This window comes from Sus scrofa, chromosome 8, assembly GCF_054392235.1.
Source record: "Sus scrofa isolate SSC_HxYL_T2T_F1_AM1 chromosome 8, Sscrofa_HxYL_maternal_Yorkshire_Landrace_v2.0, whole genome shotgun sequence".
Classification (NCBI taxonomy): Eukaryota; Metazoa; Chordata; class Mammalia; order Artiodactyla; family Suidae; genus Sus; species Sus scrofa.
This window is the reverse complement of record NC_139390.1, coordinates 140,187,305-140,209,597: the sequence shown is the minus strand read 5'-3', so window position 1 is coordinate 140,209,597 and position 22,293 is coordinate 140,187,305. Positions and strand designations below refer to the sequence as shown.

General features: G+C 42.6%; 1 protein-coding gene across 10 annotated transcripts in view; it reads right to left on the bottom strand.

Moving 5' to 3' along the window:
• WDFY3 (WD repeat and FYVE domain containing 3) overlaps positions 1 to 22,293 on the bottom strand; it is a 271,937-nt gene that overhangs the window by 155,086 nt on the left and 94,558 nt on the right. For 7 of the 10 annotated variants that reach the window (XM_084973500.1, XM_084973502.1, XM_084973501.1 and 4 more), the window contains exons 4-5: positions 10,515 to 10,638; positions 1,645 to 1,698 (exon numbers count right to left, since the gene is read on the bottom strand). In XM_084973500.1, the coding sequence (XP_084829626.1) occupies positions 1,645 to 1,698; positions 10,515 to 10,638 (178 nt within the window). The remainder of the gene's footprint in view (positions 1 to 1,644; positions 1,699 to 10,514; positions 10,639 to 22,293) is intronic. The other 3 variants (XM_021101795.2, XM_084973505.1, XM_084973508.1) reach the window with 1 other exon arrangement.

The following is a 22,293-nucleotide window of genomic DNA, read 5'->3' as shown; positions in this document are numbered from 1 at the left end:
GAACTACATCTACTTCATAAAAGAAATAAAGTTATCTTCCTGGTACAGAATCTATAAACATATAGAAAAGACATATTTTGAGTGACTCTGGATATTACCCCTATTACTTAACATTATTAACTTTTAAAGAAGATTGGACAATGAATAAACTGTCAGTTATGAACAATGAATGTCATGCTTATTTTGAGAAGCAAAGCACCAAAAACGTACTCTTAGTTTGAAACAGTTCTGGTTATACAATCAATGGCATTTATCTGAGTGTGTGGTCTCTTCTGTTTTAGCTGACAGGGAACATTAAGATATTCCTCGAGGTGAGAAAAGACACTGTATTTTTGAAATATTCCATTTGTTAATAAACAGTGCAACAGTTCAGTAGGCTGCTGAGCTAATTGAGATAATACATGTGAAAATAAACCTTGAAAAGGATCAAGACAGTATAATTATTTATTTACAGTGTCCCTTCAACAATTTTTTCCCAACTGAATAATTAACTCCTCTGTTTGAGAAGAAGGTGACTTCAGTTACAGGAGTAATAATGTACAATACAAAATGAATCTATTCAGAAAAACTGTTTCATTTTCACCTACTACCTTCTGTATGCTGCCATACAAAACATCTTTTTTTTTTTTTTGCTTTTTCAGGGCTGCACCTGTGGCATATGGAAGTTCCCAGGCTAGGGGTCGAATTGGAACTACAGCTGCCGGCCTACACCACAGCCACGGAAGCGCTGGATCCGAGCAGCATCTTCGACCTGCACCACAGCTCAGGGCAATGCCAGATCACCTACCCATGGAGGGAGGCCAGGGATCGAACCCGCGTCCTCATGGCTACTAGTCAGATTCGTTTTCCACTGCGCCACCATGGGAACTCTGGCCCGTCTTTTATTTTAAATGGAGTCAAGAAGCTCATAATACAAGTACATAACATTTACTGCCATTTAAAAAAAAACTGCAGAGACTAGAATGTAATTTTAAATTAAATCTGAATAACCACAGAATTTCTTAAAACTTTAAAAGAAAAACACTCCTGGTCAATAAAAACTTGCATTACGATTTTTTATTGTCACTGATTTTTTAACAAACATAAATTTAAACGATGACTTAAGATTATAAGAGTTAATGAAAGGAACATATTAATATTAGCCCATCTCAAGAGTTGCTAATCATTTCATTTAAGCTTTAGTTTTCATGCTGCAGTTCGATACATATAATTAGGCTAAAAAAATATAGATACAGAGTTAGTAGAGCTTGTTATTAGATATTAAATAAGAACAGAATGTGGACAGTTTTAAAAGAAATGTAAGTTCCCCGTCTCCACTGTAAGAGTACAAGTAAATTCAGTTAGGCAACATTCAAACAACCAAAACACAAAACCTGTTAGTAAGTGTAACACAACAATTTTTCTTTGGCAAAAGTCCATTTAATGCGCAGCCACTTTCAAACTTATGCTTCAGAATAATGTGAGACGTATCAGTAGTACTATTACACTTATTAATGAAGAAAACATGCCCTAAATACTCTTTCCCATTCCCCTCTCCCCAAACAAATTACTTCTACGTTAGTCAAAAACACAGTATTAGAACTCAAAGCTTCCATGCTTCTTTCCACTTGATACTACATAACCACACCTTGGGAATGAAATTACCTGAAGGTGTTGTGGCTTTGAAATCCTTGGAGGACACCGGGGCACACTGTTTTTCTGTTTAAAAAAAAAGGCTGGGTTGTCTAATTGGGGATGCACTCTGTTATGCTAATCCCGCCACAAGATGCTGCACGCGATGCCAGCTGAGGCCAGCATCACCTGGCTTCTCCAGCACGGGCCGCTGCCCAGTGGGGATTGCACCACTGGGCTTAGCAGTGGCAATGAGCATGCAGCAAAGTCATTAATAATAAACCGAAGGTACTATTTTTACACAGGTGGGAATTTTCTGTTTCAATGACGTGAATCAACCACGTGCCCTTAGAATGCACAGTGCATGGCTGAACTTAACAAATAACTAGACGAGATGGAGAACAGGCTTACGCCATATCCTGCACACAATATGGCCAGGAAATTACATATTTTCTCAAATTAGCTGAGAGTCACTACGTAATTTTAACAAAACCACCGGAGGCAAGAACCAAAACAGAATGAAGGGAGACAGAGCTAAGGTGTTACCAATCAGTGCCTGTACTCATTCGGCATGTTGGTCTACCTAAAACTTCCTATTTTTATTAACTACTGGTGGATAGATTTAAACAATAGAACTGCAGATAAGGGGGCTTCCTCATTTCCTACTGAGGTGTCTACACTACATATCAGAAGAGATCTGGTAAAAGACTTAATGGGTGACTGGTGATTAGGTAACAAACAAGTTAACAAGTTCTTCACACCAAATTCAGAGGAATCCTGGAAAACTTATCTTGCTCTGATGTGCAACAAAGCCAATTTTCAAATGAATAACAGATAGAGAGCTCATTCCACATGTTTTTTGGGGGGAGCAGAAAAATTATGTCCATATAAATTATAACAAATTACTTTCAGTGATAACTTCCTGTAAAAAAGGTAACGTCAGGAGTTCCGGTGGTGGCCCAGCAGAAACGAATCTGACCAGAAACCATGAGGTTGCGGGTTTGATCCCTGGCCTTGCTCAGTGGGTTAAAGATTCGGCGTTACCATGACTGTGGTGTAGGTCAAAGACGCGGCTCGGATCTGGCATTGCTGTGGCTATGGTGTAGGCTGGCAGCTGTAGCTCTGATTTGACCCCTAGCCTGGGAACTTCCATATGCCACGGGTGCAGCCCTCAAAAGACAAAAAAAAAAAAAAAAAGGTAATGTGACGTATCGAAAGCAGCCAGACTCATAGAAGCACAAAGTAGAATAGTGGTTGCCAAGGGCTGGGACGATGAAGAAATGGTTAGCTGTTAATAAATGTGTGTGAAGTTACAGTTAAGCAAAATGAAAAAGTTCTAGAGACCCGCTGTACAACACTGTACTTACAATTTACTGTACACACAAAAATTTGTTAAGAGAGCAGCTCTCACATTATGTGTTTTTATCACAACGAAAATCAGCTGATCAATCAGAAAATCAGAATGCAATCATGCAAGAAGAAAGATGATTCAGGATGTACCTAGATCCTCAAAATCTAGAATTTTTTACTAGGAAAATCAAAAGATACAAAAAATCGCCAAGAGGAGTTTCCTGGTAGCCTAGTGGTTAAAGAGGATGCAGTGTTGTCACTACTGTGTCCCAGGTTTGATCCCTGGCTTGGCAGTTTTGCGTGATGTGGACACGGTAAAAAAAACAAAAGCAAACCAAAAAAAAAAAAAAAACCTCCATGAAGTACCATGAAGTACTTTTCATAAAAACATTAATTAAAAGAAATTTCCAATATTCAAGACTAATAATGAGAGAACAGGATGCCAAAAGCCAGAGTTCTTGAAGGCCTGGCTGAGGAGATGCTCTAAAACCATACTTTTTTCTCTTCAACACCAAGAATGTGGCTTTTCTAACATTCTTCCAATTCTCGAAGCATTATGGGGGGAAGAGGGGGTTGAGGAGACAGAGAGATCCTATGTCAAAATCAGTAAGAAAAAAAAATTACTGAGCTCCTAGTCTGAGACAGGCATTCCTTTGGGTGAGACAGGGGTGAACACGACAGACAATAAAATTAAATAAGTAAATAAACAAGATACTTTCAGAAGATGACAAAGCTCTAAAGACAGTATTTAAGGTGACTGAATAAATACAAACTGGGGTTAGAGGATAAAATTCTATCAAGTGGAGATAGAGGATAAAGATCTATTTGAGGCAGGGTGACTGGAAAAGGTTTCTCTTGTGCAGGTAAAACCTACACAAGTTGAACTGAATCTCACTGGATTCTGAAGTTAATGAATTTCAAAAATGTGAAACCAAAACTTACATGGAATCGTATGATGTGAGACAATGTCCCTAAAATACCTGGCAGACAAGGTGTCATCAATGGAGGACGGTGGATCCAGGAAGGGCACAAGGGGATCTAGGCACAGGGCTGCAGCTTCCTGTGACTCCAGGATTATTTCAAGACAGAAACTTCAACACAAAACAAAATGAACCGTGTAACTACTCCTGCTGTAATTAACCATGAGACACCGTCTCCATTTAAGATACTTCTCATTATTCCTCAAAAATTGTCCTATGGATATGAAATTGTGAAGATATTTTAGAAAACAAAGCTCCAATGTAGAAAAATGTTTTTCTACGACATGCAGATTTGGTATTCATAAAGACAGCAACAAAGAGGAGACTACAAATGAGATTTGGAATTTTTTTTTTTTTTTAATCTAGAGATATCACTCAAGAAGAAAATGCAATGCCAGGAGTCCGCACGTGACAAAGAACTCTCCCTTCACACCACCTACAAGGCATAAAGCACAGAAGACGACCATTTAAGATGAAAGTGAAATCAATATAGATAAAAAGGATGCAATCCCGTTTTGAGTGGAGAAGGGAAACGATGGTTAAACTATTTTAACTACCTTTCACTGGACTTGCTTCATACTGAAAATATAATCAAAACTTTAAAAACATCTCTCTTTAAAATCCAAACATCAGTTGATACTGCTTCTGATTAAGAGATTTTGTACTCAATCGAAAAATTCTTTAACAGCTGCCACTCCAAAGACTCCATGACGGGCCCCCATTAAAGATGGAGGCTGGAGTTCCCGTCGTGGCTCAGCGGAAATGAATCTGACTGGCGTCCATGAGGATGCAGGTTCGATCCCTGGCCTCGCTCGGTGGATTAAGGATCCGGCATTGCTGTGAGCTGTGGTAAAGGTTGCAGACACGGCCTGGCTACCATGTTGCTGTGGCTGTGGTGAAGGCTGATGGCTACAGCTCCGATTCAACCCCTAGCCTGGGAGCCTCCATATGCCATGGGTGCAGCTCCAAAAAGAAAAAAAGAAAAAAAATATGGAGGCTGAACACATGCATTGATCTTGTCTCTCTCCTGAAATCTCACTGCTGCAAAATGAGATGTGCCTCCCCAGAATTCATATTTGAAGCTTTAACCTCTAATATGTTGGTATGTGGAGATGGAGCCCTTGGGAGGTAATTGGGTTTGGACAAGGTTATGTCGTGGGGCCCTCATGTGGGATGAATGCCTGTATAAAACACCAGAGAGCTCTCTTTCTCTCCTCTAGTTGAGGCCCCATTGAGAAGGCGCCGTCTGCAAGCAAGGAAGAGAGAGTTCACCAGAAACCAATCGTGCTGGCACCCTGATCCTGGACTTTCAGCCTCCAGAACTGTGAAGGAAAATTTCTATAGTTTAAGCCACTGGCCCATGGTATTTTGTCATGGCAGCCGAAGCAGACTAATACACCCACTAACACTGTTGTTTAAAAGGGTTTTTAAAAAAGCATAAACCCATAAGAACAAAGAAAATAGGCAAGGTGAACGCAACAACATTTTGGATACGAAAACAGCAGAGAAGTTAGTGGTCACTGATTTAGCGGACTCTAGAATATTAATTTAAAGCACCGCAAGGAAAAGTGGAAAAGCAACAAACTACAATAAACTCTCCAGGAGGCGCAGGAAGCCATGGCCCTTGGTTCCTCTGGAAGCAGACGTACCTGTGGGACCGGACACAGAAGGACCGGTGAAGCACATGTAAGACCAGCTAGACCCTCAGATGCCCACTTCTATGTGGCTACTAGACGGGAGGTGTGGTCTCTAAAACAGAAGAGAGAGATTCGGATGGGGGTGGAGGGGGGACAATGACAACACACCAGGCACAGCTGCGGGCTCGGCGTGAAGATAAAGCAGAAGTTCACACACTAAATGCGGAGGGTCCTCAGACCCTTCTCCTACTTGGCTTCTAAAAGGTGCTGCCAAGCGAAGACCAGCCGTTCTTCTGTGGCACTCCATCTAGTTCAAGGAAATATGGGCAACAGAGTGGCCAGCGAGATGACCCTGGGCCGCAAGCTCCAGCCACAACGACACAGCCACCCAGCAGCTTCCCGAGGTTCTGTTCTTACATAGCAGCAGAGGTTGGGACACTGGGGACATTCGCTCGCGTAGAAGACAGACACAACAACAACTTAACAAATGAGACAACCTGAAAGAAACCAACGTCTTAGGGAGGTAAAGATCTGAGAGCGGGGGGAAAATGAAAAAACGAAAACAAACAAAAACAACTTCAGAAAGTTAAGACAAGCCATAAAAAAAAAAAAGAACTCTTACAAATTAAAATTATAATGCAAATAAAAAAAAACAGAAGGGATAATGGTAAAACTGAAGGGCTCTCTCAGCACGCAGAGTTTAAAACAAGAAAGACAACAGAGAGGAAAGATAGGAAAACGAGAGGGACAGTCTTAAGAGCCACATTTGAGGAGGAAGAGGAAACAGGGGGAGGATATTATATATAAACAGTTCATAAAATTTTCTCAAAATTAAAGGATATGAACTCCTAGACTAAACAGGTCCAATGAGTACTTGGTATAATGTATAAAAATAGGTCCCCTTTAAAGCGTATTTATCATGAAATTTTAGAACAGCAAGGCCAAGGAGAGAATTTTAAATGCCTCTACTAACAAAACAAAACAAACAAAGGACACAGGGAAAGAAGCAAGAACCTAGGTAGCTGCAGATTTCTCAACAGTAATACATTACTCTAGAATATGATGGGAAAATTGTTTCTGAATTCTGAGATAGAATGATTTCCAATCCAGAATCTGACACCCACCGAACACAGGATAGATGCAGAGCAGGCAGTGAGATTCTCCACGACGGCCCTGAGCGCTCACCCTGCGCTGCCTGGACAAGGACGAGCTAGGATGCCCACAGACTCTGTCCCTAGAAGTGCTGCCCCAAGTTCAAAGTCCTAGGACACCTACAGCTCCCACTCCCTGGAAGGAGGGCTGGTAACTTCCCTTGGACCTTAACTTTAAATCTCTGGAACTAAAGAGCGCACATTCCTTTTTTTTTTTTTTTTTGTCTTTTTAGGGCCTTACAGCAGCATAGAAGGTTCCCAGGCTAGGGGTCGAATCGGAGCTGTAGCTGCCGGCCTATGCCACAGCCACAGCAACACCAGATCTGAGCCGTCTGTGACCTACACCACAACTCACTGAAATGCTGGATCCTTAACCCACAGAGCAAGGCCAGGGATCGAACCCACATCCTCATGGATGCTAGCCGGGTTTGTTAACTGCTGAGCCACGACAGGAACTCCAACAGCAGGCGTACTTAAGTAACTTTCATAAACATCCAATAAGAACTCAGATCTAATAATCAAAGAGCTGAGATCACGAGCAGACAGTTTGCGTTTCTTCATCGTAAGAGTGCATTCGGGGGCGGGGGCAACATGCCAAGCACACTTCTCTGGGAGATGATGAGGGTGGTGCACCTGTGCTTTCTCTTCTCTTATGGAAACCTGGTTTTATACGTGTCCCCTTTTGGAATAAAGTTATCCTGTACAACATGGAGTCTGTTCTAAGCCGTCCCACTGGAAAGCTCGACAGCCTAAATGTCTCACCTTTGTGGTTTAAGGGGCAGGAACTTAATTTACATAACAAAAAGTCAAAGAAAGGAATTTCTTTTTCCTTTTTTTCACAGCCACACACAAAGCATAAGGAAGTTCCTGGGCTAGGAGTTGAACTGGAGTTGCAGCTGCCAGCTCACACAATAGCCACAGCACCACAGCAACACGGGATCTGAGCCGAATCTGTGATCTACACCTGGCGACAGCAGTGGATCCTTAACCCACCAAGTGAGGCCAGAGATTGAATCCGCATTCTCACGGAGACAACGCTGGGTCCTTAACCCACTGAGCCACAATGACAACTGCCATCACTCAAGGGATTTCTAAAAATAATAACAAAACCCAAAAACCAAAAATGATAACTCCCCTGTATCCCTCCTCAGGAAGCTTCTGGAAAAGATAGTAAAAAAGAGAGAGAAAAGGAGTTCCCGTTGTGGCGCAGTGGTTAATGAATCAGACTAGGAACCATGAGGTTGCAGTTTCGATCCCGGGCCTTGCTCAGTGGGTTAAGGATCTGGCGTTGCCTTGAGCTGTGGTGTAGGTCACAGACACAGCTTGGATGCCGAGTTGCTGTGGCTGTGGCTAGTGGATGCAACTCTGATTCAACTCCTAGCCTGGGAACCTCCATACGCCTCGGGTGTGGCCCTAGAAAAGGCAAAAAGACAAAAACAAAAAAAAAAAAAGGAAAGATATTTTACCGAACGGAGCAAGTTAGTTTGAGAAAATACAATGATGTGAGATTCAGGAAAGGCATCCCAGGATAACACAAGCGAAGATGGAAAAACGGCAGCTGTCCAGCTGGTCTCAAGCGCAACCAACTGCAGATGAAGGTGTGCCAGGAAGAAGAGCTATTTGCAAGAAGATGAACCTGATGGAGGAATATCGGGTGGCTTCAGACACAGGAAGGGAAGATTCAGAAAAACAGAGGCGTACAGGAAGAAGGTATGATGAAAATGTAAAAAACTAGTTTTTTTGTCTTTTTTTTAAAGGCAATTATTAATTCTGAGAGAGATGGAGAAGATTTCAAGGAAGGAAGAGTAGCCAGAGAACGCTGTATGGCTTATCTTCATATAGTGTTTTCAATTACAGTATAATAAATACTGATCTAACCAAATGATGACAGCGTGATACAGGGGCTACAGAAGGGCACATCTGTGGAGCAGCAGTGGTGAGCTCAAGAGAGTAAAGTCTCTCTGTTGGTCGAGGGAGGTCTGAAGATGCCATGTATGAAAAATCAAGGGCACACACTATAACCACATCAGCTAGGCACACAGAGATAAACACCAAAAAAAAAAAAAAAAAAGAGAGAGAGATAAAAAGTGAAAAATGGGGATGAACCCAGATGGTGGAAGGGAAATGCTGGGGTTTTTTTGTCTTTTTCTTTTTTTTTTTTTTTTGTCTTTTCAGAGCCACCCCCGCAGCACATGGAAGTTCCCAGGGTAGGGGTCGAATCGGAGCTGCAGCTGCTGACCTACACCACAACCACAGATGCGCTGGATCTGAGCCACACCTGCAATCTACACCACAGCTCACGGCAACGCCAGATCCTTAGTCCACTGAGCAAGGCCAGGGATTGAACCTGCATCCTCCTGGATACTAGTGAGATTCATTTCTGCTGAGCCACAATGGGAATGCTGGGAAATGCTGGGTTTTTTTTTTTTTTTTTGTCTTTTTGCTATTTCTTTGGGCCGCTCCCACGGCATATGGAGGTTCCCAGGCTAGGGGTCAAATCGGAGCTGTAGCCACTGGCCTATGCCAGAGCCACAGCAATGCAGGATCCGAGCCGTGTCTGCAACCTACACCACAGCTCACAGCAACGCCAGATCGTTAACCCACTGAGCAAGGGCAGGGACCGAACCCGCAACCTCATGGTTCCTAGCTGGATTCGTTAACCACTGCGCCACGATGGGAACTCCGGAAATGCTGTTTTTAATAAACCTTTTAATTATTTGATCCTTAAAACCACGTGCCTAAATATTTTTAAAACTAAAAACTAAATAATAAATAAGATTATATGACAAAGGTATTACTTTTACAATTGGAAAAATAATAAATTAATGAATGGAAGAGATAAGTGATTTTCCAAAGCGACAAGAGAAACAAAACTTAAGTTAGTGATTTCTTGGTCCAATGAATCAATAAGAAAGGTATCACTCAAACAATCATTACAAAACCAAAACAACAAGATACAAATTAATGTAAAAGCCCTCAAACATACTGCTAATTTCATGACTAACGGTCATGAAAATCAAAAAAGCTTATTTTAATCTTGATGAAAAGGGATGATACTTTAGGAAGGTTCAAATTAGCTAATTACGAAGAAGAATAGTCGTTTGGGTAGCATTTTAAAAAGGCCTCCTGTGTAAAGCACTGTGGGAAAGACTAGGTTATAGAAAGACTCGTCAACGGTTTACGGTCTAAGACAACACAAACCATCTGTGAGGCTGAGTAGTTAAGAGGAGAAAATTTTTTTCTTTGATGAAAGGAATCAAAAAACATTCTATCTAGGATGTGTGACTTAATCCAAACTGAGAGGATTTAGACGTATTGAGATGGGGAAAGAGTTTCCTTCCTGGGTGAAGCATCACAAGTAAAGGGCAGAAAAACGAGCAGACATTTTTGGGACTCGGTTTCACTGAAACATAGAAAAAGGAAATAATAAAGAAGTAATAAAGGGCAGGCAAAAAGTACGTGTGTGTACAGATACATATAGTTCCAAATCCGAAGTCTGTGTTGACTGTCACGCTAGGAATTTGGATTCTGTTTGGAAGGAAACAGCTGTTACGCAGGGATGTCAGGGGCCCAAGGCAAGTGGCCTTGACTAGAGCTGCCCAACCTGACAGCAGAAGGTGCTGACACCAGAGAAGACTGTGGCCTGTGACCGTAAGAACGGGGATGGGGAAGAGGGCTGGCGCGGAAAGCCATGAGCCTGGATGCGGGTCCAGGCTCTGTTCAACGTCAGTAGCATTTCTGCCCAACTCTCCATTCAAATAAATTGCTGGTTCCTGTAAAAATACCTGTGGATTTGTTGGATGCTCGCCTTCGGATTTCTGTCACCATCAGTCGTGAGACTTGTGTTGTGAACTGCAGAAGATCAGAAAATTTTTCTGTCATTGTATTTGGCGGAGCATTTCCAAAGACCTGCGGATGAGAAGAAAAACACTTTTAACAACGCCGCTGTCGACTTTGCGGTTTAGTACTTTTCAAAGCGTGGTATAACTTGAAAATCAAGTAAAAAAAGTGTATTTGCATGGTTACTTCGGACCGGAAGAAGTTTAAAATGCAATTCTTTCACTAAGTCACACCTAGCCACATTTCCTTATACATGCAGAATAGTCTGCTGAATGAATAATTAAATAAATGCAATCTAAAAGTCAAAGACCAATTATCTGTAAAAATTAAATCAATCTTATTAATAAACCTTTAAAATGTTTCCCCAAAGAAATCTAAATTAAGAATTTAGAGAAAAGTGTTAAGTCCCTTTGATGATGAAAAGACACATTAGATGTTAAAAAGCAGGGATTTATCTATTGCTTAGTCCTAGGCTGAACACAGAATTCATTAAACTCATGATCCAGAATTTCTAAATTCTAACCACAATTATTCCCAAAACAAGACTGTTAGAGAAAGATCAGAATAAAGAAAATCAATGAGAAGGTCATGAAATATACTTGTTTTCACAAAAATCTAAAATAAATGAATTTTAGAATAAATAATTCTTAAACCGGTGTGGGTTCAACAGCAAAGAGAACAAGAAAGGCGTTCCCTTCATGGCACATCAGAAATGAATCCGACTAGTATCCATGAGGATGTGGGTTCAATCCCTGGCTTCACTCAGTGGGTCGGGGATCCGGCGTTGCCATGAGCTGTGGTATAGATTGCAGATGAAGCTTGGATCCTGCATGGCTGTGGCTGTGGCTGTGGTGTAGGCCGGCAGCTGTAGCTCTGATCCCTGGCCTGCGAACTTCCACATGCCGTAGGTGAGGCCTTTTACAGCAAAAAAAAAAAAAAAGAGAGAGAGAGAAAGAGAGAGAAAGAACAAGAAAATAAAACCTAGATTGACTGTCATAGAAATATAAATAGTATTACATTAGCTATATACCTGGATGCATCCTGCAATATTGTTTAAAAAATGTTCTTGGTGACTAAAAGGAAATTCTGTGTCTCCTAAAACTACTGTGGAAACTCCTCTAAAATAACACCCATTAGGCCCTATTTTGTATTCTTATTATCAGTTCAAATATCACCACAAAGAGAGGAAACATCTGACACGTCATGGTAAGCTAGCACCCTGCTTTTTAGAGGGACGTTCCCTAAATACGGTCGTTCGTTTATGTGCTGCCTGTCCCACAACCAAATTCTAGAAAATGTTTAGGGAGCATGCATGGAAGGAAAGACAAGCTGTAAAATGAGAATATACACAAAGTGCAACAAAGAAAAGAAAAACAAACAAATACAAAACTAAAGTTAGGCAGATAGAGGAGTTCCCGTCATGGCGCAGTAGTTAACGAATCTGACTAGGAACCATGAGGTTGCGGGTTCGGTCCCTGCCCTTGCTCAGTGGGTTAACGATCCGGCGTTGCCGTGAGCTGTGGTGTAGGTTGCAGACGCGGCTCGGATCCCACGTTGCTGTGGCTCTGGTGTAGGCCGGTGGCTACAGCTCCGATTGGACCCCTAGCCTGGGAACCTCCATATGCTGCAGGAGCGGCCCAAGAAATAGCAACAACAACAACAACAACAACAACAACAAAATAAATAAAGTTAGGCAGATAGAGTGGAAGAAAGACCTGTACATTTGCCATATTTTAGTCATGAATTTGGCTCAAACATACAGGAGAGAAAACCTAGTCAATGACATGATTCACAATGTCCTCAGGTAAGAAAAACACGTGTTTAAGGAAGTAATCCATCCTTCATGCTAAAATACAAAAAGTTTCTTCCAAAGATCCTAAAACAAGGATATAACTTAGAATATCCTGCGATAGAAATGTCTCTTACATTCTACTAAGAGCCACTACATTAAGTTGCGCTAAAAGCAGAGTTCTCTTATGCGGCACTGTCACTGCAGTGGCTTGGGTTGCTGCTACGGCCAGGTTCGATGCCTGGCCTGGGAACTTCCATGTGCCATGGGCACGCCAAGAAAAAAACAAACAAACAAACAAAAAAACTGAACTGAACATGCTGAACAAACAGTAAGTCAATTCTACAGGGTACACTTTTGTCCAGGTCTAAGTCTGTTTGTTAATTTGACACAGGAATGATTTTAAATTATCTCAACGAACAAATAAACTGTTCTTTTCAGAAGCTCAACAGATTGCTTTTTTTCTGCTGAGATTGTGATAAATATGTGCTTACAGTTAACCTGTGTCACTAGTTAAGACCCATCTTCTTTAACCAACAAATTGGAGACAGATTAGAACCTGAGTCACCCAACAATGCCACGTGCTTCAACACATCCTACCTTTCCCTAAGGAAGCCGTTCCTGAAACAACTGTCTGTTTTGCTTAGGAAATTATTAAGCCTTTTGTCAAACTGATTCAGATTTAAAGTAGATAAGTGTTCCTGTTATTCAGAATATGCTGATGTCAATTTTGCTCCTAAGAATGATTACGCACTATTTTATTCCTAGGAGTAAGACAACTTCACAAAGCAAATAGCTCATTTCTTGGACAGCATAAGCATACGGTTATTCAAGCAGTTTTCATGCTGGGTGTTAACGCAACTAACTTTTCATACAAATCCTGATATTTACGGCTTTATTTCCATAGGGACATTTTTTTCAAAAGGTATATCTTGCTTGAATTGACCAAGCTGAAGGCAATGTTACAGCAAAGGACTCCGTCCGATTTGCTCATCTGAAAGGAATGCTTGCTTCTTTGACATAGAAAGTCTTTAGTGAGCCAACACTGCTGACTGATTTGCTTTCATTTATTCGCTTATAAATATTTATTGGTCTCCTATATACGTCAGGTAATATTTGGGGTCATGAATACAAGATGAATAAAGAATTGGGAATATAAAGACAAATAAAGCAAATATGATTCCGGTGTTCACAGAATGCACATTGATACTGGAGACAAATGTTAATTTAAAAATGAAAATCATGGATTTCACACCATGGCTCAGCAGAAACGAATCTGACTAGCATCCATGAGGGCAGAGGTTCGATTCCTGGCTTCACTCAGTGGCTTAAGGATCCGGCGTTGCGTGAGCTGTGGTGTAGGCTGCAGTCATGGCTTGGATCCTTAGTGGCTGTGGCTCTGGTGTGGGCTGGAGGCTACAGGTCTGACTGGACCCCTAGCCTGGGAATGTCCATACGCTGTGAGCACGGCCCTAAAAAGACAAAAAAATAAATGATATTGGATAATGATGTGCTATAAAGGAAGTAAAGAGCATAACTGAAAGGGAAGCCTGGAGTTGGAAAAAGCTCCCAGAAAACTCTGAGACAACAATGACATGGCAGGATGACGCCAAATAATGAACAAAGGGCACGATTCAAAGAGCCGAGGAAAGAAGGCGCTGGGCAGTGAGAAGAGCCACACTAAGACCCCCGTGCGGGTGGGAGGCTGGGCAGGCGAGGAACAAGAGGTGATGGAGCTGGAGTGTTTCAAACGGGAGGAAGCAGCAGCAGAGCAGGTTGGCGGAAACTGGGTTCTGACATGTGAGATTACTGGCTGTGTCAGGGAGCAAAGCAAAGAGATTTTTCTGGGACTGACTTCAACAATCCGTCTAACAGTATCAGGTAAGGGTGTTTCCGTTGTGGCTCAGCAGGTGAAGGACCCAGAGTTGTCTCCTTGAGGATGTGAGTTCAATCCTGGGCCTCACTCACCGGGTTAAGGATTCGGTTGCCATAAGCTGCAGTGTAGGTGGAAGATGTGGCTGGGATCCACGTTGCCGGGGCCGTGGCCTGCAGCTGCCACTTCAATTCAGCCCCTGGCCCAGGAACTTCCATATGCCACAGGTATGGCTGTAAAAATTTAAAAAAATTAAAATATTAGGAACATATTCCCTACAAATAGTAGGAAAGAGACGATTCTTTAATCATGCACTTAAATGTATGCCACATAGGATGGAGCCCAGAGCTGTGAGTCAGGAGGCTTGGATTCTCGTCCTTTCCCTCAGGGATCTTGATCAAAATTTTCTGGATCATAGTTTCCTCGTCTGTCAAAGGGAGAGTTGAGTAAGAGAACCGGTTGATAATACATTCGACTCAGAGGGATGTTTCTATAATAGGCATAGGGTATCCATAACCCCGATTAACAAAAACCATACTGAGGAATAAAAAGCCTTCCAGCAAACAATAAAAGCAATAATTATTATATATTATATGAGTGTTTACACACTGCCTACCAGTGTTTAAATACTTGACATGTACTGTCATTCAAATCTCATTAGATCCTAAACATTACCCCCATTTTACAGGTAAGGAAATTAAGGGTTATGGAAGGTGAACACTGGGAGGTGGTGGACAGTAAAGCAAAACTCAGTCTGTCTGCTTCCAGGCTGTGCTCTCCGACACTCGGTGCTGTACTGTCTCAATTAAACGTCGCCCGAACCCTATCACTCTAACTTCGCACAGGGTTCACCTACAGGAGAATTAGCATGCTTTGACTTTTTAGAAGCGTCACTTTTTTTTTTTCTTGGCTTTTTAGGGCCAAACCCTCAACATATGGAGGTTCCCAGGCTAGAGGTCTAATTGGAGCTGCAGCTGCTGGCCTACACCACAGCCACAGCAATGCAGGATCTGAGCCTCATCTGCGACCTACACCACCGCTTATGGCAATGCTGGATCCTTAACCCACTGAGCGGGGCCAGGGAGCGAACCCGTAAGCTCATGGTTACTAGTTGGATTTGTTTTCTGCTGCGCCACAACGGGAACTCCAGAACTGTCACTTTTAATATCCATCTAAATAAATTTTAGAAAATTCCCAGCCATCCCTCAACTAAGTATTTTCCGTATACTCTGGGAATGAATGGTGTCATATAATGGCATATGCAGAAAGCAGAGGCTCAGCATACACGTGTTACAGAATGCAGCTATTCTATGCAATATTATTACATATTCATAAAGGAGGCTGGAATTTTTACAAATATTTCCAAAATGGTATCTTTCTTCCCCTAAACCTAAACCTAAGTTACAGAGTACTGACCATCATTAGTTCTTAAACCATCTGCTCTATAGAACAGATTTCAAAAACTGACAATGAAGACGTAACCGCATTACTGCGTGTTGTGAATGACTTAGATTTCTTATCAGTTAACATAAATCATTAGGTTAACACAATGATTTATATTCAATCTTGGAAGGACCACCAGCGGACAGGAGCAGAAGATGAGAAGGTGGAAGTCAGTCTCTCTCTCCTTCCAGGCCATGCCTGTCGCAAGAGAGCAGCCACTCTCATCCGCTCTGGGGGGCTTGTCCAGTTTTGCCCAGTGAACTTAACCAAACTGGGGTGAAATCAGCAAGTCCTTTGTTGCACAGACCTAAGGTCCATTCTCCCATATCAACAGCACTGGTATTATGTAATAAGCAATAAGGCTACATATTTGTAAATATAAGCTGCACATAAGTAAACAGTTCATCTGTTTGACTTTTTCTTTTTTGGGGGGGGGGGGAAACATGCCCACAGCATGTGGAAGTTCCAGGGCCCCACCACAGCTGTAACTAGAGCCATAGCAATGACAACGCCGGTTCCTTAACTGGCTGAGCCACCTGAGATCTTTTTATCTGTCTGACTCCATCCATCTCTCACTTGGTTCTAAACTTGAGAACCCTTCCTCCAAAGCCAATAATTTGAAATGTAAAAGCCCACTGTAAATCAACTATATTCCGTTATGAAATAAAAATAAAACTAAAAAAAAAAAACAACAAATGTTCCCTTATGAGGGATAAAAAAAGATACTGGATTCGACCTAGATATTTCCTGAATATACATTAGAAGTAAATTAAAAGAATAAAAGAAGTTTTGAAAAGAAGGTCTGGTTAGTAAAGATTATATTTTAACATACACAATGCAGTATGATAACACTGAGCAAAGTAATTAACAACGGCAGTTAATTTTTTAGCTGCCTAAAATGCTAAGCTTAGCATTTTTGAATAAGTTTAAACCACGTATTTTCTCTGTAAGCTTTTTCTTTTGGGGAATAAAGGTTAATTTTATTTTTAAGAATGCTGGTTAAACATTGTCCAGCTATTCTCAGGCTGCACCATAATCCTTCGGTTCGAGACAGTCAGTGAGGGGGAGGATACAGCAGTGTCCTTGCAGGACTGTGATGACGATGGCAGGAGGCAGCTGAGGAGCCCAGCACGAGCCCTGGCCCAGAAAGAGGACTCAACACATGCCATTTCTCAACCTGGGTGTATCTTCAAAGGCCAAAATCACACAATGAAAAGACACTATGGCGCACACTTTAAAAATGATTCTGTAGGAGTTCCCGTCGCGGCGCAGTGGTTAACGAATCCGACTAGGAACCATGAGGTCGCGGGTTCGGTCCCTGCCCTTGCTCAGTGGGTTAACGATCCGGCGTTGCCGTGAGCTGTGGTGTAGGTTGCAGACGCGGCTCGGATCCCGCGTTGCTGTGGCTCTGGCGTAGGCCGGTGGCTACAGCTCTGATTTGACCCCTAGCCTGGGAACCTCCGTATGCCGAGGGAGCGGCCCAAGAAATAGCAAAAAGACAAAAAACAAAAATAAAATAAAAAATAAAAATGATTCCGTAGATAGATGTCCATATCTAAGAGTAATATGGTTTATTTGCCATTTACCATGACTCAAGCAATGCCTCAAAAATCAAGAGTACAGTTCATTTTTGGCAATCGTGGCAGGAAGTCTGGAGCCCTCCTGAGCTACTCATTCATCCAGGCTGTATCTTACTAGTGGAAAATGTCCATGCATAAATTGTCAAACATTAAATAAATGTGGCTATCTATTTCAAAATGTAAAGGATGTGATGTCTTATATAAGGACAATTTTAGTTTGTTAACGATAAGCCAATGAATTAAAATTTATACATTTTCAAAACTAGTCACAAAGGTACAGAAATAACTTTCTATCTTTCACTAGTTAAAAGCTGAATTAACCTTTATGATATTTAAATTATTCATTGTATTAGAAGTTTAAGGCAAGGCATATATATATATATATATATATATATATATATATATATATATATATATATATATGCTTTTTTTTTTTTTTTTTGCTTTTTAGGGCCACACCTGCAGTATATGGAAGTTCCTAGGCTAGCGGGTGAATCGGAGCTGTAGCTGCCGGCCTACCCCACAGCCACAGCAATGCCAGATCTAAGCTGCATCTGCAACCTACACCACAGCTCATGGCTACACTGGATCCTTAACCCACTGAGTGAGGCCAGGGATTGAACCTGCGTCCTTATGGATACTGGTCGGGTTCGTTATCGCTGAGCCACAATGGGAACTCCTATATGTGCTTTTAATCAGCCAACTAAAAACTTCTGATTTGAAAGAATTGAGACTCTGTGGCAACGGAGAACATAAGGCAAGTCAGTCGAACAGTCTAAATAAGCAACAGAGAATAATCACTAAAGCATCTCGAATCTACTTTAAAAAAAACCTCAAGTATTTCTTTGATTCTTCTGCCTGTTAAGATCCACTTGAGTCGACTGTGGAAGCCTAACTTATGAAATACACGGGACACATGCAGCATATTACTTATTAACTTGTGTTAATAGCTGAGAATAATAATTTCCCTAATTCCTCTTTATGTTATCGTCGCCTGTTGATGTTTACACGTCTGAGAAGGAAATTACCTCAACTCCCTAGCAGCCAGCAGTACATTGTGACACTGAAGTAAAACAAATACAAACACATAAAAAGAAACACAACAAAAAAAAGCCAACTTCCCAGAACCGGTTCCAATAAAAATGAATGATTCTTACCTCAACAGAGTTTGAAAAAATGGCTTGTCCATAAGCAGTTCTGTTTCCCATTCTCAAAATCGCTGTCTTACACCTTTGCCCCCCCCCTTATACTCCGGCTCCAGCACCCCCTTCCTCCATCACTCTCAGCCCCCAATGTCGCAGATGGAAAACGCCCTCCGAATGTGTTCCTGCCTCCATCCTCTGCTCCTCTTCTATCCCACCGGACCCCCCAGGGATACGCGATCCAGTCTTTCGCTTCCTACGCCCTGTCCTTCTAATCCGGTCCTGCCTTAACCGCCCAGCAAAACCTCAGTCAGTCCCAAGAGAACACACCTACCGGCCCCCCTCTACGTCCACACACACTGCTTTGTGACTGCAAGAGGAAAGTCCCACGCCTGCGTGACTGAATTTACTATCACAGTATAAATTCACAGTATAAATTCCAGTATAAACACGATTACAGTGTAAATTACAGTATAAACGTACTACTGCCAACCTTCATCGGGCGCTCAAGACTCTCTGAAGTCTTTCCTTGTCTCTTTTCAACTGTGCTTTTCAATTCCGTTTCGTTACTATTCCAAACCATCACAACTCCCTAGGTCCCCTTCTGTCGCTACTCACTCAACCCTCTTAACAGAACACATCTGCACTGACAGCTGCAGGAACAGTCACCAAGCGAGGTCTTATTCGACTTTCCACCACGGTCACGACAGATCTGTCCACACCCACACAACATGCTCTCGTGCAGGACGCCGGGTGTCTCTGGGCGGGGCTCACCCACCCACCTGTGATCTGACTCTCTGGTCTCTTCCCTCCGTTTCACGCTCCTAGAAATTTCCAAATTTCCCCCTGCTGGTTTCCTCCTTGCTCTTCATGAGCACGCCCAACTCTCTCCCACTTTTAAAAGCAAAGCAAAACGCTGTACATATACAAATACACAGCCTCCTATAGCCGAGGTCACCTCCGTCCATCTCTCTTGTCCTGTCCTCACTCCGTTTCCGCAAAGGCTGAGTCCACACTGTCTCTTCGCACGCCCATCACTGTTCGACTCACTGCTCTCTGGTGCCACTGTTCCAGGAACTTTCAAACTGGCGAACCTCAGGGCATCGTTCAGTCTCCGTCTTCCTGGGTCCCTCTGTTACAGGACAGCGTGCACTGCTCTCCTCCTCCTCGCACTTTTCTCTCTCGAGTTCCATCATCAGCGGCTCCTGATCCTCCCCGTGCTGCTACCGACCCGTTCCTGTCCTGCATCCTTTCGGGGTTCCTCTTCTTTCATTAAACATTCATATTCTCCGTGGTTCATCCTCAGCGTGTGGCTCAGGTGGCAGGAGGAGCCACCAGTATCTCTGACTCCCTCGAGGGCCCCAAGGAACACATCTCTGCAGCAGTCCTCCAAAGATGCACCCAGAAACTTCCCCCACCGGAGCCTCCAACTGCCTACGGGACACCTCCACCTAAGAAGCTCACTCGTAGTTTAGACCAACACCCCAGGCGGAATCTATCCTCCACATGTCCCTTCCTCAGCGACGAGGAAGCACCTCCACCAAGTTTCCCAAATTGGCGAGCGAGGAGTCGGCCTGGCTTTGGCCCCTTCTCCTCTCCGGCCCCAGCGCCTGGAGCGCGTCACGGGCGCCGCAGGCCTCCAAGAAAAAGGAGGAGCTCTTCCTAGGACAGAAAACCCGTCACGAGGTGCCTCTTACGCATCTTGAGTCGTATTTACTTTTTTGCCCCTCTCTGATACAAACTCATACTCTTGAACTATCTATAGACACTTGTACACATCGAAATGTTTGTGGCTTTTATGGTGACCCATGCTTTAATTTCATTTTTTTAAAAAGATGTATTTTCCTTTATTTATTTATTTGTTGGCTGCACCCATGGCATGAGGAAATTCCTGGATCAGGGATGGAACCCAAGCCACAGCAATGATAACACTGAATCCTTAATCAACCGTGAGGCCAGCAGGAAACGCCTCATGGCTTAACTTCTTACTCTAACTAACTACCTCCTTGGTTAATTTAGCTCAGTTAGTTCCCATCTGGCTATTTACCTTTGAAGGACTCAAGAATCACATCACATTGTCAAGGGACATGTCCCTTCCCTGAGCCCCACATACCCTTTTTTTTTTTCCCCTCCTTTTTAGGGCCGCACCCTCAGCATATGGAGGGTCCCAGGCTAGGGGTCAAATCAGAGCTACAGCTGCGGCCCTACGCCAGAGCCACAGCAACGCGGGATCCGAGCCGCGTCTGCAACCTACACCACAGCTCACGGCAACGCCGGATCCTTAACCCACTGAGCAAGGCCAGCGATCGAACCGTCAACGTCATGGTTCCTAGTCAGATTCGTTTCCACTGCGCCATGACGGGAACTCCAAGTTCCCCACACACTTAGACAACTCTATTTTCATGGGGCCATAAAACCCTCCTGTGTCTCTAATATTCCATTTCTTTGGTATTACACTATCTGTCCATGTAGTTGATGTTTCTCCATCAGAATTACATGTTTATCTTCCTCCTGATGCTTCTGATTCACAGAACTGGACTGAATCTTATCTCAGAAACACCAACGTACAGTACAATGTATAGCACAATGCCTATTTATTTGACCCAAATTGACTGACTGAGTCAGGAATGCACAATCAGAGAATAAATGAAGGGACAAGCCAACAAACACAGACTATACTGGGGGGGGGGGGCCTGCCAACTGTCCAATTAGCCTTTAGCTTGGTGTGAATTAACACATAAACAATGTAATTCAGCACATACTCAACATGAAATTATTTCAGCATAAATGGTTTATAATCTTTGCTTTATCTTGCCATGTCTTTATTTTTAATGCACTAACAACAATAAGAGACACAAAATTCCCTAGGAAAAACAACTGCTAAGCACGTTACCTTACTTATTACTCTTCACACCAGCTCCACATGGATATTCTCAGTTTAGAGCCCAGAAAGTGAAGGTGACTGTCCCTCTCAAGGGCAACAGCCACCTAGAGGTCTAACCTCCTACATAAGAACAACACACTGAGAAGTGCAAGCTGGCGAAGAAGTGCACGGCCACCTCCTGCACATGAGACATCGGCCTTGGTCCTCAACTGAGCGTTAAGAAAATACCATGAGATGCATACGCTCCAGGCAAGAGACTGGAAAATAGCCCCTCCTAAAATAACAACACAGCCTTGGCGGAAAGGTCTCCCCACTTTGTTCAGCCAGGTCAGCTTACCACTGGAAAAGACTCACTCCTGCACACAGAACTCCCAGTCAGTGTTTCAGTACCTCATTCTTAAATAGCAGTGTAGAGATTAGTATCACCAGACATCTGACAACTACGCTGATAGGAAAGAAAAGAATATAAACAGTAATTTGGAGCAGATAACAATGAAAGAAGCCTAAGAAAATTTGAACAAAGTTTAATATTTTTAGAGGGATGAGGAGATACTGCACAAGAAAGAATTCAAGGAAATTAAAAATATGACAGCACAAAGTTAACCAGACAAATTAATATCTGATAGACAGAGGTGCAGAAAAAGGGAATATATAAAACAAAGGGGACAATATTAACAAATAAATATTCCAAAATATTTTCCCAGAATTGAAAAACACAAATTTACAAATCGGGAAGGTTCATCACGAAGCCTTAGGAACCTTTCAAAATTTTACTGACGAGAAAAAGAAGAACCCAGAAAACTTCAGACAGAGACAGACTGACAGAGACCAAACAATAAAAAGATCTAGTGCGTTTGGGAGGGAGACAGTGCATCACAGATGCAGGGGAATGAGAAAAGCCCAGGAGCCAGAGAAACGGGAGAAGAGAAAGGGGGGAGAGAGACGGAGAGAGAGAGGAAGAGGGACAAGGAGAGAGAGATGGGGGACAGTGGGGAGGGGGAGAGAGAGAGAGA